At 37.7% G+C, this 17,010-nt stretch overlaps 1 protein-coding gene across 8 annotated transcripts in view; it reads left to right on the top strand.

The window, feature by feature from the left end:
• Window positions 1-17,010, top strand: part of LRBA (LPS responsive beige-like anchor protein) — a 768,738-nt gene that overhangs the window by 219,199 nt on the left and 532,529 nt on the right. The window contains exon 35 of one of the 8 annotated variants that reach the window (XM_074040573.1): window positions 9,848-10,556. The exons of 6 other annotated variants lie outside the window; for them this stretch is intronic. In XM_074040573.1, coding sequence (XP_073896674.1) covers window positions 9,848-10,114 — 267 coding nt within the window. In that variant the 3' untranslated portion in view covers window positions 10,115-10,556. Of the gene's footprint in view, window positions 1-6,163; window positions 6,238-9,847; window positions 10,557-17,010 lie in introns of those variants that run through there. One more of the 8 variants, XM_074040574.1, reaches the window with a different exon arrangement.

Raw genomic sequence — 17,010 nt, 5'->3', positions numbered from 1 at the left:
CAACCATTTTAATCCTTAAATTTCCCTGTGCCTCTTTTTGATCAATCTCCACCTCTGTCACCTCAAGTTGCCAGTGATTTGATTTCTGTTACTGTGAATTAGTTTTACTTACTGCTGAACTTCATATAAATAGAAATTTATTTCTTTTAAGTGGAGTGCTTAGCTATTCATAGTGTGCTGTGTTTAGGGTACACTTCAACCTTTTTTTTTGTTTTGTTTTTAAACTAAAATTTACCATCTGGTATTAAGAAAATGATGTATTTATTTCAAAGAAATAATTGAGCTAATGACATAAAGGATCATTTTTTTGCCAACCAAAAAATAGGAATTTTGCCTATGCGTTGCTTAATCAAAATAGAAATAAGCCTTTTTAACTTCATTATGCATTTCTTTCACCTATAAGGAAATCCTATGATACGAAGTTTTGTATAGCAGTTTGATGAGGCCATTATTCTGTACATTTAGAATTTTCAGTTTTTTGGTCAATCAGGTTCAGTTCAAATGCTGTCTTTTCTACAGAGCTTTGTGTGAATGTATCTGCCTTGCCCCAAGCCCTTTTCTTTATGTCTGCCTTTCATTTATTTAGCAAACATGTATCATACGCTTTTAAGACAAGCCTCTTCTTTTAAGGAAACAATCATCTATTATTCTTTAAACAGTAGAAGAGACAATTAGTGAGAGAGACAAATAATTGTAATATAAGATAATAATTTTAAATAGACATTAACAATTTTCCTTGGTTGGAATTGTGGTAGCCATGTGCTTGTTTGATCAACTCTGTCTGACTTTTTCAATACAGCAAATTCCAAAGTGAGTACCTTGTGATGATAATAGTAGATGTTTTGCCCAGTGTGGTGGTTTGCAACTGTAATCCCCGCTACTGGGGCTGAAGCATAGAATTGCTTGAGGCTAGGAGTTTGAGATCAGCCTGGGCAACAACATGAGCAGACCCAGTCTCAAAAGAAATTGTTCTGTGAAAAAAGTATACAGTGTTAAATAAGTTTGGAAAATGTTGGTTTCAATACATTTTAATTTCAATTTCAAAAAGGAATTTTTAATTCATTTTTGATGTGTTTGTAACTTATCCTTAGAATGTAGTTATAAAAATTAGTGGATATAAATTGATTGTCCCTGAGCTTTGTTATTGTTACTACCTATGACCTTTTGATTGCAGATGGAATGAGAATCAATAGGGTAGGCTTCTAATACACTCATATCGTTTTGCTTTAGAGCTGCTGTGAATGCTTTGTTCTTATAATGTACAAAGCCTAAGAGAGTAGGTATTCTTTGCTGAAATGCTCAGAGTTCATTTCATGTGCAGTAAAAACAGTTGACCTTAAAAGAAGGAAAAGTAGACTTGTAAGGATTGGATAGGAAGTCTATGGTAGTTGGAGAGGTTAGGTGAAGATTCAGGCTGTATAAATTGTTCATGAAAAACTTAGATGCATTAACAATTTTAAAGTATTTAAAATCAGCTCAATAACTGTACTTTATGCTGATGTGGCAAACATTTATGTTTTATTGATTGAAAATTTTATAACAGATAACTTTCTATTATAAGGTAGAAACATTTGTCTTGAAGCAATAGCAAAAACGTTAATACAAAATAAATCGGAGTAAAGTACTTTATTTTTCTTTTCAAAAATAAGATAGGTTGATGGGTTGGTGAGCATTAATTGATCTTTATTTGAGTTTCCATAATATTGATTTAAAGTGTTGTTACAACCAAAGAAAAACATAATTTAACTTTAGATTCAGGATTTGACCTGAAATACAGGCGTCCTATGGATTCACCAGCACACTAGGATTTAGAAAACACAACCTTTGAGGTAAATTTTGTGGAACTGGCAGTACACCCTGTGGCTTGGCAGTCTAGTCAGAAGGATGATACCATGCTGACTCTATAACTAGATCTTTGAACATTATTCTCAAGGGTGGTAAGTGAAAAACAAAGTAATATCAACTGGCACTTAATTCTGCAAGTTCCCTGCTGATTGGGGTATTCAGTGAAATGGAACTCTTCCTGACAGGAAGTCAGCCTATGAGTGTGGAGACATCTGAAAATAAAATGTGTTTTAATTTGGCATCCTACTGTTTTACAACTAGTCTTTTAAATTTGGGATTAAGAAGAGAGTTAGGAAAAGGGAGAAATACACAAATGAGAATATTCTGAGCATAACATTTTTCTTTGGTTTTAATGTAATTAAGAATACAGATCAGGTCTCTGTTTCTCAGCTATCATTGCTAGTTTTACTTAGTACTTTTTTTTCTATTCTAATCAATCTACTGAAGTTAAGGAATTACAGAAAGGCTAGGTTAAAAGTGTCAATTTTGAGATTGCCTTTGTTTAATACCAAACTCTCTGATAACTTTTAGAAGTTTTAGCTATATTCTCATACTATATAGTTTTTCATTAATAGTATATAATTTAATGGATTTTAGTCAGAGTAGTCAGAGTTAATATTAGGCATTCCAGCTTCTCAGGATCTAGATTTAAATTTTGCTGTATGTTTATGGTATTTGCAGTGTTTAACTCAGTGCTGTAATAAAATTATTATTTAGTACTTTACATATCTTGACATACATAATAGGACATAGTATAATTTAGGAGGGAACGAATATTATATGAGTAATTGCACAAACATCCCATCTATTGTACATTTTTTAGTCAGTCACCTGTTTTTTTTTTTCAAACTGTTATTTTATAACCTGAAAATTTAGAAGTATATATACAGTTTTAGCAAAATCTTGAACTTTGATTTAGGCCTGAATGAAAGACTTGAACTTTGATTTAGGCCTGAATGAAGGAATCGGAATCTTGATGCAATTTATTTGCTTTTCCAGTACTGAATTCCTCAGCTGTTTGAGGTGCTCTTGTTTCTGTCATAGGTCATAAATGGAAGAAGGAAAAAGATGCCTTAGGTGGGTTTTTAAGAAAAGGCTGAGGCTAGGAAAATACTGTGATGATAGATTTTGAATATATATATATATTTTTTTTGAGACAGAGTCTCACTCTGTCGCCTAGGCTGGAGTGCAGTGGCGCGATCTCAGCTCACTGCAATCTCTGCCTCCCAGGTTCAAGTGATTCTCCTGCCTCAGCCTTCTGAATAGCTGGGATTACAGGCCACCACCAGGAGTCTTGAACTCCTGACCTCAGTTGATTTGCCTGCCTCTTAGATTTTGAATTTTAGTAAACGTCTGGCTCATTTTTGTATTTTAGTGGAGATGGGGTTTCACCATGTTGGCCAGGCTGGTCTCGAACTCTTGACCTCAGGTGATCCACTGGCCTCAGCCTCCCAATGTGCTGGGATTACAGGCTTGAGCCACTGTGCCTGACCTATATTTTGAATTTTTTTTTTTTTTTTTGAGATGAAGTCTCACTCTGTTGCCCAGGCTGGAGTGCAATGGCACGATCTCTGCTCACTGCAACCTCTGCCTCCCAGGTTCAAGCGATTCTCCAACCTCAGCTTCCCAAGTAGCTGGGATTAACAGACACCCGCCATCATGCCCTTCTAATTTTTGTATTTTTGTAGAAATGGGGTTTTACCATGTTGGCCAGGATGGTCTTGAACTCCTGACCTCAGGTGATTTGCCTGCCTCTTAGATTTTGAATTTTAATAAACGTTTTTTATTCTATTACTTATTAACTTTGTAACCTTGGCAAATTACTTTCCTTTCTTGAGTCTCACTTTCTTATTAAGTGAAATGGGTATATTAAGTTCTAATTAGCTCCAGGCATGGTGGCTCATGCCCATAATACCAGCACTTTGGGAGGTGGAGGTGGATGGATCACCTGAGGCCAGGAGTTTGAGACCAGCCTGGCCAACATGGCGAAACCCTATCTCTACTAAAAATATCAAAAAAATCCACAAAAAACAAAAATGCCAGGTGTGGTGGTGTGTGCCTGGAGTCCTAGCTACTTGGGAGGCTGAGGCATAAGAATTGCTTGAACCTGAGAGACAGAGGTTGCAGTGAGCCAAGACCATGCCACTGAGCTCCAGTCTGGGTGACAGAATGAGACTGTGTCTCAAAACACCACCACCACCAACAAAAAGATTTAATCAGACACTGTTGGTGGAAATCTAAATTAGTACAACCACTACGTAGAATGGTTTGGAGGTTCCTCAGAAAACTGAAAATAGAGCTACCATATGATCCAGCAATCTGACTGCTTGGTATATATCCAAAAGAAAGGAGATCAGCGTATTGAAGAGATATTTGCGCTTCTGTGTTTGTTGCAGCACTGTTCACAATAGGCAAAATTTGGAAGCAACAATTTAACTCATAGAGATAGAGAGTAGAGAAGGATGGTTACCAGAGGCTGGGAAAGGTAGTGGGAGGATGGAGGAGAGGTGGGGATGGCTAATGGTATAAAGAAAATAGTAGTATTTGATAGCACAAGAGTGTGACTATAGTCAATTATAATTCAATTGTATATTTTTCCAACAATGGAAAGAGTATAATTAGATTGTTTATAACACAAAGGATAAATGCTTGAGGGGATGGATACCCCATTTTACAGGATGTGATTATTAAGCATTGCATGCTGTATCAAAACATCTCATGTACCCCATAAATATATACTCCTATGTACCCAGAAAGAGTAAAAAGAAAAAAACAAAGTATTGAGATAGAAGATGCTAGGAAGTTTTTAGCTAGTAAAAGGTGGTAAACAAAATTAAACGTAACATATTCTTTGTTATAAATTTAATGTTTAATACTTCTATATCTCATGTGTTAAAAATTACATTCTTACAATGCACGTTTAATTCTAAAGCTACTTTCTCAAAACAATTTTAAAAAAGGATCTTATTAGGCAGTGCATGTAAAACTATGCAGTACTGTTTACAGAGCAAAGTAGGTTGTGAATTAAAGTTACTGAATTCTGAATCAGTGTTTTTTTTTGTTTTTTGTTTTTTTTTTTTTGAGACGGAGTCTCACTGTGTCACCCAGGCTGGAGTGCGATGGTGTGATCTTGGCTCATTGCAACCTCTGCCTCCTGGGTTCAAGTGATCCTCCCGCCTCAGCCTCCCCAGTAGCTGGGATTACAGGCATCCATCATCATGCCCGGCTACTTTTTTTATTTTTGTAAAGACAGGGTTTCACCATGTTGGCCAGGCTGGTCTCGAACTCCCTACCTTAGGTGATCCGCCCACCTTGACCTCCCAAAGTGCTGGGATTACAGGCGTAAGCCACTGCACCTGACCGAATCTGAGTATTTTTTAATAGCACACAAAATCTTCTTCATTTATTCAGTTTTTCCAATGTAATTACCCAAAAGGTTCTTCTTGCCTGTTGCCCAGGTGGAGCCAATTTATGAATCCTGAGGAATTGCGACAGGGAAAAAGTTTAATACCCATAGAGCTGGCTAAATGGAAGACTGTGGAGTTTTATTAGTACTCAAATCAGCCTCCCTAAAAATTTGGAGACTAGAGTCTTTTAAACATAATTTTTTTGGTCAGGATGCAGCCGATAGTTTGGGGATAAAATCATAGGAGGGTGGAAAACAGTCCTCTTTTGCTGAGTCCATTTCTGGGCGAGGGCCACAGGACCCTTGGGTCATGAATCTTGAGTCTGACTGGAGTGATCCGGTCATCAGAAATACAAAAGTCTAGACAGGGCGCGGTGGCTCACGCCTGTAACCCCAGCACTTTGGGAGGCTGAGCTGGGTGGATCATCTGCCATCAGGAGTTTGAGACCAGCCTGAACAACATGGCAAAACCCCGTCTCTACTAAAAATGCAAAAATTAGCTGGGCATGGTGGCGGATACCTGTAGTCCCAGCTACTTGGGAGGCTGAGGCAGAATAGCTTGAACCCGGGAAGTGGAAGTGGAACTGAGATCATGCCATTGATTGCACTTCAGCCCGGGCGATTCCATCTCAAAAAAAAAAAAAAAAAAAGCAAAAGTCTGAAAAGACATCTAAAAAGGTGGCCAATCATAGGGTCTACAACATTGATGTTATTTATGGGAGTAATTAGGGAAGTTGCAAATCTTGTGATCTCTGGAACAATGGCTGATAACTATGCCTACATTTTAGCAGAATTCAGGCACTTCTCATCCTCCTAGCCTGGAGGAGCTAGAAGAGGTCTCATAGATTAGCAGTTTTTGGTCTTCATTTCCATGTAGACAAGGCTAATGGATAACATTCACTTTTTCGATAGGCTCCCAAAATGATTCCGTGGTTTTTCTGTGCTAGCTATTAATGGCTGCTCTTTCTGGGAAACTCAACAAAGTGAACCAAAATACAGGTAACACTGATGTCGTTATAGGGATTACTACTGTAATTATTTTTAAGTGTCCCTTTTGTCAACTTTAGTACTTTTTATTTATACTAGGTTACTTTCAGTGTACCTCCTGTTTTACCATAGTTGAGAAATACTTTTATAGCGGTTAATCTAGTTCAGTGATAATCCACCTTTTTTTCTGGTCAAGTACATTATTATCATTAATAGTTGCTCATTATGATGATTCCTGAGTCCTAGTAGAATTTGAAACCTCCTTTGCAAAATTATAACTAAGGAAATTATGACAGTGAAAGATATCAGACCTAACCAACTCCATCTTGCTTCTAACCTCCAAACTGTCCTTGTCCATTCCTAGGCATAGGCCGAGCTAGCCTTGACAAGGAATTTCATTTATAGTTTAAATAGTAGCCCTTCCCAAAAGCTATACTGTTCTTGTAAAATGAATGAAAGGCCACCAGCCACCAAGTTAGGATGAGAGGGGCTGGAATTCTAAATATTACTAGACATTTTTTCAGAGGTCCTAAGATTAGGAACTTCTCCAATTACTCTTGAAAATAACATCACGGCCGGGCACGGTGGCTCAAGCCTGTAATCCCAGCACTTTGGGAGGCCGAGACGGACGGATCACGAGGACAGGAGGTCAAGACCATCCTGGCTAACACGGTGAAACCCCGTCTCCACTAAAAAATACAAAAAAATAGCCGGGCGAGGTGGCGGGCGCCTGTAGTCCCAGCTACTCGGGAGGCTGAGGCAGGAGAATGGCGTGAACCCGGGAGGCGGAGCTTGCAGTGAGCTGAGATCCGGCCACTGCACTCCAGCCTGGGGGACACAGCGAGACTCCGCCTCAAAAAAGAAAAAAGAAAAAAAAGAAAATAACATCACTATTGTGAACTTATGATTGGCCTTTAAGATGTCTTTTCAGGTTTTTACATTTCTGACAACCAGATGGCCCCACCTGGACTTGCCAACCAGTTCTGTCCGCACGTCCCCGCCCCCAACTAACTCAGCGTAAGAAGACAACTTTGACTCCCTATGATTTCATCCCTGATCCAAACAGTCAGCACTCCTGACTGGCCCCCTCCCCACCAAATTATCCTGAAAAATGAACCCCCAGTGTTTGGGGATACTGACTTGAGTGACAATAAAACTCTGATCTCACGCACAGCAGGCTCTGCGTGAATGATTCTTTCTCTATTGCAATTTCCCTGTCTCGATAAATCGGCCCTGTCTAGGCAGCGGGCAAGGTGAACCCATTGGGTGGTTACAAATTGGGGAGAAATAAAAGGTAATACCATTTTCAAAAGTCCTCTGTAAAGAATCAGATTCTGGCTAAGAGTGTAGATCTTAAATGTTCTCACTGATACAGCTCCGATGAGTGGAGGAACGCCAGGGTTCTTGGTCCTCATGCCAATTTAGATAAAACGACACTGACACACGTGGAGGGGTTTTAAGGAGCAGAGAGTTTAATAGGCAAGATAGAAGGGGGAAAGAAAGAAGGAAGAAGCTCCCCTGTACAGAGACAGAGGGAGCGGGGCTCCAAAGCCAAGAGAGGGAACCCCAAGTGCAGTGGATACCAGTCAGGTATATGTAGAGGCTGGAGGAGGTGGTGTCTGATTTGCATAGAGCTCAGGGGATTGGTTTGACCAGGCATGTCATTCATGTAGCTCGGAAAAGCTGGGCCTCCCACCTTAGCCTTTTAATCTGCAATTGCAGGGCACCATGATGTTCTACACACATGGGGATATGTGGGGGCAGCTGTGTTGCCAGGAACATGTGGGGCAAAGGCAAGAAGGCAACGATAATCACCAAGTTTGGGTGGACCCAGTTTCAAATGGCCTAAATTTGCATATCAAAGTTGCCATCAGGCTCAAAGAACCAGGGCTTTTACAAAAAACGTTTCTGGAGTAGCTTTAAAAACCAAGACTTCCCGAGAACCCCTTTTCCTCTCTGCCTAAAATAATTTCTTAATAACTCCTACAACATCACCACAAATTGATAAGTATATGAGGTGATAGTTATGTTAATTAACTTGGTTTAATTATTTTACCATGTATGCACGTATCAAATCACCTTGTATATTGAAATATGTACAATTTCTTTTTGTCAATTATACCTTAATAAAACTTGGGCGGAGAGTGGGAATAAAAGAATTAGATTCTGGTTCACAATTTATTCCTGAATTAGTGAAATGCCCTTTTTCCTTTCTCCTGATTTTACCTCTGAGTACATACTAACAAATTTACTTTCCTATTAGAGTGTCTTTATATTTTCTTTCCAGGAGAAGCTGTAGTTGTTTACTGTTTTGTCAAATTCAAACTTCTCTGCCTTATTTTCAAGGCCTCTTAATAGCTGTTTTATTTTCGTTTATACTTATTTTCATGCTGACTTATAAATAGTATTCGTATATGAGACATATGTGTTAAGCGTATCACCCTATCTTCTAGGTAGTTAACCAGAAAACCCGAACTGTGTAATCCTAAATCTGTTCCCCACGTTCTCCTGACACTGTCTCTTCCACAGTGGGCTTTTATAGATAGTGAGTGTCAGACTGTTTACCAAGGTCCTGAATACTGGATACACAGTGCATTCTTTTTGGTAGTAATTATTTACTTCTGCAAATTCTTCATTTAGAAGCTCAGATTATAATTAGGCATTTAATTGTGAAACATCAGCAGTACTGCCTTGTTTGCTGCCTGGCTTGTCAGGTTATTCTTGTTGCAGTGTATCAGATATTACAAAATTGAAGTTAAATTTAATTTTGGTTTCTTTTTATTTCTTTTTCTGAGAAAAGCTTACCTAGTTCTTTACTTGAGAACACTTATAAAGTTGCTTGATCTTTCAGACTTGTCTTGTATTTCCATCCATTGGAAAGACACTGTTATCCTGTAATTGTTTGTGAAGCACTACTAATTTGTGAGATCAGGATTCTACTTGTTAATATTGTAAGTTAAAAAGGGAAAAAGGAAGTTGGTCAAGGGCAGTGAGAAAATAAAATAATGAGGGAGAACTTTTAAGAAGCTTTCTGTTGCTTAACCTGTCTCCTTAGCAAATCTGGACTGCTGCCTTATATATTCTGGCACTAGGCAGTTAGATTGTTCGGTGTGATATCAGCTTGTCACCAGTAGCTCAGCTGCCCACCTTTCAGTTTATTGTAGCCTGATAGGCTTTATACTTAGCAAATTAAGCTGAATTTCTGACACTGAAAACAAAACCAGTCACAATGTAGTCAATATTAGAACCAACACTTGGAGCATAAGGTGCCTTGATTTGCTTACATTTTTTTTTTCCAATTCTTGCCACATGGCACTAAATTTAAAAAAAAAGAATGTTTTTGTTTCCTTTGCATATTTTGAATTTGCACTTGCTGGTAAGGTTTGCTTTTCGTCTGCTTGCTGTTTCTGTTCTCATTTGGTTTCTTCAGCATGATCGACTAAGACGTGGCTCCCCAACAAATATCCATGACAAATCCCTGGAACCTGTGAATGTTAATTTATTAGGAAAAAAAGTCTTTCCAGATATTAAGATAAAGATTTTGAGATGAAAAGATAATTTTGGATTATTTGGGTAGGCCCTAAATGTTATCATGTGTATCATTATTAGAGATCGTTAGTGGGAGGCTACAGACAGAGAAATGGAGGACAAGGCAATGTAAAAATGGAGCAGAGAGACCCCGTTTTCTTTGGCCACAAGCCAAGGAATGCTGACAGCCACCAGAAGCTGGAAGAAGCAAGGAACAGAGTTTCCCCTGGAATCTCCAGAAGGAGAAGGACTCTACTGATACTTTTATTTTGGCTCAGTAAAACTGATTTCAGACTTCTGGCTTTCAGAATTGTGAGAAAACAAATTTGTAGTATTTTAAGTCACTAAGTTTGTGACAATTTGTTATAGCAGCTACAGGAAAGTAATATATCCAGTAATGCTTTGAAAGTCTCTGAGTGTGCTTAATGAAGTGCTTCTCCCTCTTTCACTAACAGTGTTATGATTTCTTTAACAAGCAAGGCCAGGTGCGGTGGCTCACTCCTGAAATCCCAGCACTTGGGAGGCTCAGGTGGGAGGATTGCTTGAGTCCAGGAGTTTGAGACCAGCCTGGGCAACATGGTAAAACCCTGTTTCTACAAAATATGCAAAAGTTAGCTGGGCACGGTGGCGTGCACCTGCAGTCCTAGCTACTGGGATGCTGAGATGAGAGGATCGCTTGAACCTGGGAGGTCAAGGCTGCAGTGAAGTTGTGATAGCGCCACTGCGTTTCTGTGAGTGACAGAACAAGATCCTATCTCAAAAAAACTAAAAACAAAAAACAAACAAAAAACAAGTATTCAAATGTTTGTTGTATGGAAAATGGAATTAGGCACTGTTGAGGACTTAAGGAGGGTAGAGGTCCCTACTTTTAAAGTAGGAGGGTTGAGGAGACAGTTTTGTGATGATTTTGACTCAGAAAAAAGGTGCAAAATAAATTAATTTTGTATTGATTTCTAATGGAGATGAAATTAATAGGAATAAAATACCACTAGAGAGATGCACTGTTGATTGTTTATCAGTTCTGTTTTATTTGTGGGGCAAAACCAAGTTATCAAGTATTTAATCATTTATTATTTTAGTTATGTTGTAGATCAAACAGTGGTTTAAATCAGGCATCCTCAACTCCTAGCCCAAAGTACCAGTCTGTGGACTGTTAGGAACCAGGCCGCACAGCAGGAGGTGAGCGGTGGGTGAGCCAGCCAAGCTTCATCTGTATTCATAGCTGCTCCCTATCACTGACATTTCTGCCTGAGCTCTGCCTCCTGTCAGATCAGCAGTGGCATTAGAATCTCATAGGAGCATGAATCCTGTTGTGAACTGCGCATGCGACTGATCTAAGTTGTGTGCTCCTTATGAGAATCTAATGCCTGATAATCTGTCACTGTCTCCCATCACCCCCAGATGGGACTGTCTAGTTGCAGGAAAACAAGCTGAGTGCTCCCACTGATTCTACATTATGGTTCACTGTATAATTATTTTGCTACATATTACAATATAGTAATAATAAAAATAAAATGCACAATAAATGTAATGTGCTTGAATCATCCCGAAACCATTCCCCGCCCCCTCACTCCCTTGTCTGTGGAAAAATTGTCTTCCATGAAACTGGTCCCTGGTGCCAAAAAGGTTGAGGACTGCTGGCCTACATCATGATGTTTATGCATAATATGTATTAGGACTTTGTATTATACTTGGCATGCATATATATACACACATATATATATGCATATATATATAGTTGGTATCAGCTATTGTCTCGCTGAGAACATTGACAAATATTTGAAAAGAGTTACTGAGTCATTCTGGATTGAAAGGTCTTATTTCTGTACACCAGGAAAGTCATTAAGCATACTATGACTGGCTTTACGTTGTGACTCTTGACAACCATGAGAAGTTACTGTAACATAAAGTGTATGTGTGTTAGCTAATATATGTTTAAATTCAGAGACCAAAGCTTTATAGGTAGATGTATTATGAGGTTTGGAAAATTTAAATTCTGTAGATATCACCATTTCCTAGCATAAACATAAGATACCTTATTTGCTCCTACTGAATGCTAAAATGAATGCTGTGTTATTTTGCAGTTATTTATGTTTTATTTGGAGTTAAACTTTGAGCACTGAAATTAAAATCTCATTTTTATATTAACCATAAAAACTTATTCCATGAATACATAGTGCCAGTTTACAGTGGTTGTTGTTCAGATTAGAAGGCCCCAAATAGTTAAACAGCAGGAAAGTTTTCTGCTTTTACTTAAAAACTGCTGTTTTCTATATGGCTTATTTACCACGTGTTTAATTCTTAATGTTGTATGCTGTGGGATTGAGCATGCAAAAGTCAGCAGAAAGAGTTCTGGTTTTTACATCTAGAGCTATTACTTGCTGTACAATAATAAAGGCACTATTTTATTGGGTTACTTGTAATTAACTTCACCACTAGGCATTCATATAAATCATTTGTAATCTGTTTTCTTTAGATTTTTATTCTTTTAAACTGGTGTAACATGCTTGTTTTCTGTTGTCTTTTTACAAATGGATTGAGGTTGTAATTAGTTTTTGGAACTAGGCTGTCAGAAACCAACATATATGTGGATTCAAGAAATGATTGAGGCAAGCTAATGAATTTTATATAACAGTTTATAAAGATTTGTTACTGAAATAAATATTCAGTAGTAGGATTGTTTTTGCAAAACTTAATAAATAGTGATATTCTCTCAAGTTAAAAAGTGTCTAGACATTCAAAAAGTTAAAATGGCAGCAATCATTAATTAGAAAATATTTATACTTTTTATGTTTTTCAAAATCCTGACAGTAAATATATGAGATTTCTTTGAACTCTTCCTTATCAACTTAAGTATATTAAAAAAGTAAACATTAAACCTTCATGTGTTTTCCTATTTTGCATAATATTATCTAATAAATCCTACTTTATTGACTAATACTTTATATCATTTTATGCTTAAAATTTTTTATGATTATTAGTTTAAAATAAAATAAAAATTAAAATAGATGCAGACTTTTGAATAGAAAAGAAACATTTTAAAAGAAACACATATGTATGTCTGGCTGGGTTTAAATTAGCTATGTATTATCCTAAGCTAAATATTAGAAAACAAACATTTGTCTCTAAAAATAACTTTATTTAGAAAATGTTTTTAGTAGTCTGTAGAAAGAATTTAGAAGTATGAGATAATTTAATTCTAAATTAAAAGTATTAAAATCTTCAGTTGATAATTCTTATAAAATAAATGTGTATTGAGGTGGGAGATAGGAGGTAGGAAGAAAGCTGTTTACACCCATGTCCTGAAGTGATGCTTCTAAAAATAATTCAGTTGGTAAATACTTTTTATTATAGTTGAGAACATTAGATGGTTTAAAAATCTTTTAAAAATAATTAGCTGTTTTATATAGTTTTAATGGAAGTCTTTCATGTTTCCCCTCTAGCAGTCTTTAATGAACACTCCTTGTAATTTCAGTGCAAGCTTTGAGATTCCCTAAAGACTTGACTTCAGACCTCAAAGGGCAGCAATTGCCATATGTCTGAAGAACTAGAGTTGCCAAACAGACTGACCATGTACTAATAGGACACATTTATACAGCTCCTGAATGTGGAGCCCTGATATAGACTTAATGATGATCATCTGTTGAGAGCTTGTAGCTGGAAAGAGTTAGAGTAACTTTTTTGCCACCTTTATTGAAATCAAGCTTTCTGTATTGATTAGTGAAAGATCTTGACTAAATTGATGCCAGTTTGGAAGTTCCTAGAAGGATCATTATTGTCTGGAGACACGTTTTACCTGAAAAACTATAAATGAAGATTTTTAGAGGTACTTGCAAATATATTAATATTTCATATGCCTAAACATAAAAAGCAAGAGGATTTTTTTGATTATTTACAAATAATTAAAGATGTGTAATTGCATAATTGATTTGCATGGTTGTCTTAATTTTTTGGGTTTTAAAATATTTATGTATTTTGTAAATGCCATGAATAGTTACTTTCTCTGTATTCAATTCTTTACTAACTGACCTATAATATTTATACAAACTACAGGTACATTTTAGATGAATATGTTCACAAAAATGAGGGAAACCAAAACTTTCCGAAGGGCAGTATTCTATTTTGCTGTTTCACAGAATGATTAAAGAAACAATAGAATAAAATCTTTCCTTTATTGTTACGCTGTATTCTTTTGTGGTATGTGATTATTTAAGCTTGTGTTAGATATAATATGGAGAGAGTGCTGACCCAAAGTGCAAACACTATTGAAAAGTTAATGATAGTTTATACTTTGAGCATTTAAGATTACTGTATCTTGACCATGAACAGTTTTGCCTCATATTTTTTTTTTTTTTTTTTTTTTTTTGAGACGGAGTCTCACTCTATCTCCAGACTGGAGTGCAGTGGTGCAATCTTGGCTCACTGCAACCTCCACCTCACGGGTTCAAGTGATTCTCCTCCCTCAGCCTCCTGAGTAGCTAGAACTACAGGCACGCGCCACCACACCCAGCTAATTTTTGTATTTTTAGTAGAGATGGAGTTTCACCATGTTGGCCAGGATGGTCTCAATTTCTTGACCTCGTGATCCGCCCACCTCAGCCTCCCAAAGTGCTGGGATTACAGGCGTGAGCCACTGCACCTGGCCAGTTTTGCCTAGCTTTAACCTTTAGTCTTGTGTGTAATGTGTTTCTCAGTTTTGTGTTAATACATTCCCTTCCTCATTTGAGCTATCCTTCCTGGCTTTCTCCCTGAATTCCTACGAGTGTTTCTGTCAACTGTTTATGTAATTGGAGGTACATCTATCCAATTCGCTTCATTTTACAAGGGCATAGATAACTACATCTTAACAAATCAATATGGATATCTCATTGAAGAACTTAAACCTTTAAATTTTTGTATTTTTATAGTAAGGAAAATGAAACAGTTTGACATGAGTTCAGGTTTAAAAAATTTTTTTCTTTATTCTTTAATATAAATTATGTTTGGGTTCTGAGAGCAAAACTTACAAAAAAGGGTATAACTACCAGTAGAAATGAGAATAAACTGAATATCATTTGGTAAGTTGCAATACTGAATTTAGGTCCAGTGCAGTGGTTCATACCAATATTCCCAACACTTTGGGAGGCCAAGGCAGGAGGATTGCTTGAGGTCAGGAGTTTGAGGCTACGGTGAGCTATAATCATCATGCCACTGCGCTTTCGCCTGTGCGAGAGAGTGAGACCCTTTCTTTTTCAAACAACAACGACAACAGCAAAAAACCCTCAAAAAACTGACTTTTAAAAAAGTACAGATTCTTAATATAGTTAGCTTATACTTTTGTATTTTCATAGTTTTTTCATATTTGTAAAACTTGAGTGCATGCTCTATTTCTTAGAGATTTTCAAGAATAATGTTGGATAAATACTTGTCCAGTTACAAAAATATGTGTGTATCATAATTTTTATTTTTTTATTCATCTACTATTCTATAGATTTAGGGCATATAATTTATTTTTATATGTATTTTTTGAGACGGAGTCTCACTCTGTCACCCAGGCCGGAGTGCAGTGGTACGATCTTGGCTCACTGCAACCTCTGCCTCATGGGTTCAAGCAATTCTGCCTCAGCCTCCCGAGTAGCTGGAATTACAGGTGCCTGCCACCATACCCGACTAATTTTTGTATTTTTAATAGAGATGGGATTTCACCATGTTGGCCAGGCTGGTCTCGAGTTCCTGGCCTCAGGTAATCCACTGGCCTTGGCCTCTTGAAGTGCTGGGATTATAGGTGTGAGCCACCGTGCCCAGCCGGGCATATGATTTTTAATTTAAAACTTGTTTTTCATCAAATAAAGCACCCAAATAATAGTATAATACAGAAGCAGATAAGCAATAGTTCTCTGCCTCATTCCCCACTCTTCCTTGTGATTGATTCTTAACTCTTTTTTTTTTTTTTTTTTTTTTTTGAGACGGAGTCTCGCTCTGTCGCCCAGGCTGGAGTGCAGTGGCCGGATCTCAGCTCACTGCAAGCTCCGCCTCCCGGGTTCGGGCCATTCTCCTGTCTCAGCCTCCTGAGTAGCTGGGACTACAGGCGCCCGCCACCTCGCCCGGCTAGTTTTTTGTATTTTTTAGTAGAGACGGGGTTTCACCGTGTTAGCCAGGATGGTCTCGATCTCCTGACCTAGTGATCCGCCCGTCTCGGCCTCCCAAAGTGCTGGGGTTACAGGCTTGAACCACCGCGCCCAGCCGATTCTTAACTCTTGGAAGCAGCCATTGTCTTTCAAATATTTTTAGTTGTTGACAGTGATATGGTTGAATTACTATTGCTTTTTTTGTTTTTTGAGACAGAGTCTCACTCTGTCACCTGGGCTGGAATGTAGTGGCGTGATCTTGGCTTGCTACAATCTCTGCCTCCTGGGTTCAAGGGATTCTCCTGCCTCAGCCTCCCGAGTAGCTGGAATTATAAGCGTGCACCACTGCACCCGGCCATGAATTACTATTTCTTGATTTTTAAGCTTTAAACATTAATATTTTGTGAAAAATGACTTGAGTACTTAAATTCCTCTCCTTTTAACTTTCACTCTCCTGCTTCTTTCTAATATACTTACATAATAATATTTGTTAAAACCATACTTAGTATTTACATTATTATCATGTATTCATGCCAGAGCTAAAAAATGTACTATGAATTACATCTTTTTCTTTCTTTTTTTTCCTCCCCTCTTTTCTCCTCTTCTGCCCTCCTCTCTCTTTCTGCTGCCCTCTTCTCTTTTCCCTCCTTCTCCTCCCCTCCCTTGCTCATCCTTCCTCTCCCCTATCTTGCTTGCTGGTCTTTTTTTTTTTTTTTCATTCTTTCTTCTAGAACTAATGATTTTGTCCTTTTTGCTTTACTTATATTTCCGTGCACTCACCACAAATTGATCTTTAAATTTTTCTCTGGAATTGTAAAACCCATTGGAAAAAGTGGTTAAACCCACTGGATATTTATTGGTTCAATTGTTTTGCTTCGAGATATAGCACCGGGAGTCCCCTTTTTCCTGTTCCAATCTAGACTGGTTGTCCTTTAGACCTATAGGAAGCTTTTATGTTAGAGACTTCTTTTATAATCAGCCTAGTGTTTCCCTCTTTCCTCTCTTATGCTGCAGTCACTGTGTGTGTGTGTGTGTGTGTGTGTGTTCCATTACAGACTTCCATTTAGAAATGTATGTTGATTCAATATTTATGGATCACTAATTCATATGTACTGGTCACTGTTCTAGCACTGGGGA

This window comes from Macaca fascicularis, chromosome 5, assembly GCF_037993035.2.
Source record: "Macaca fascicularis isolate 582-1 chromosome 5, T2T-MFA8v1.1".
In the NCBI taxonomy this organism is placed as follows: Eukaryota; Metazoa; Chordata; class Mammalia; order Primates; family Cercopithecidae; genus Macaca; species Macaca fascicularis.
Note: the sequence above shows the minus strand (reverse complement) of the source record. Positions and strands in the feature narration are given on the sequence as shown.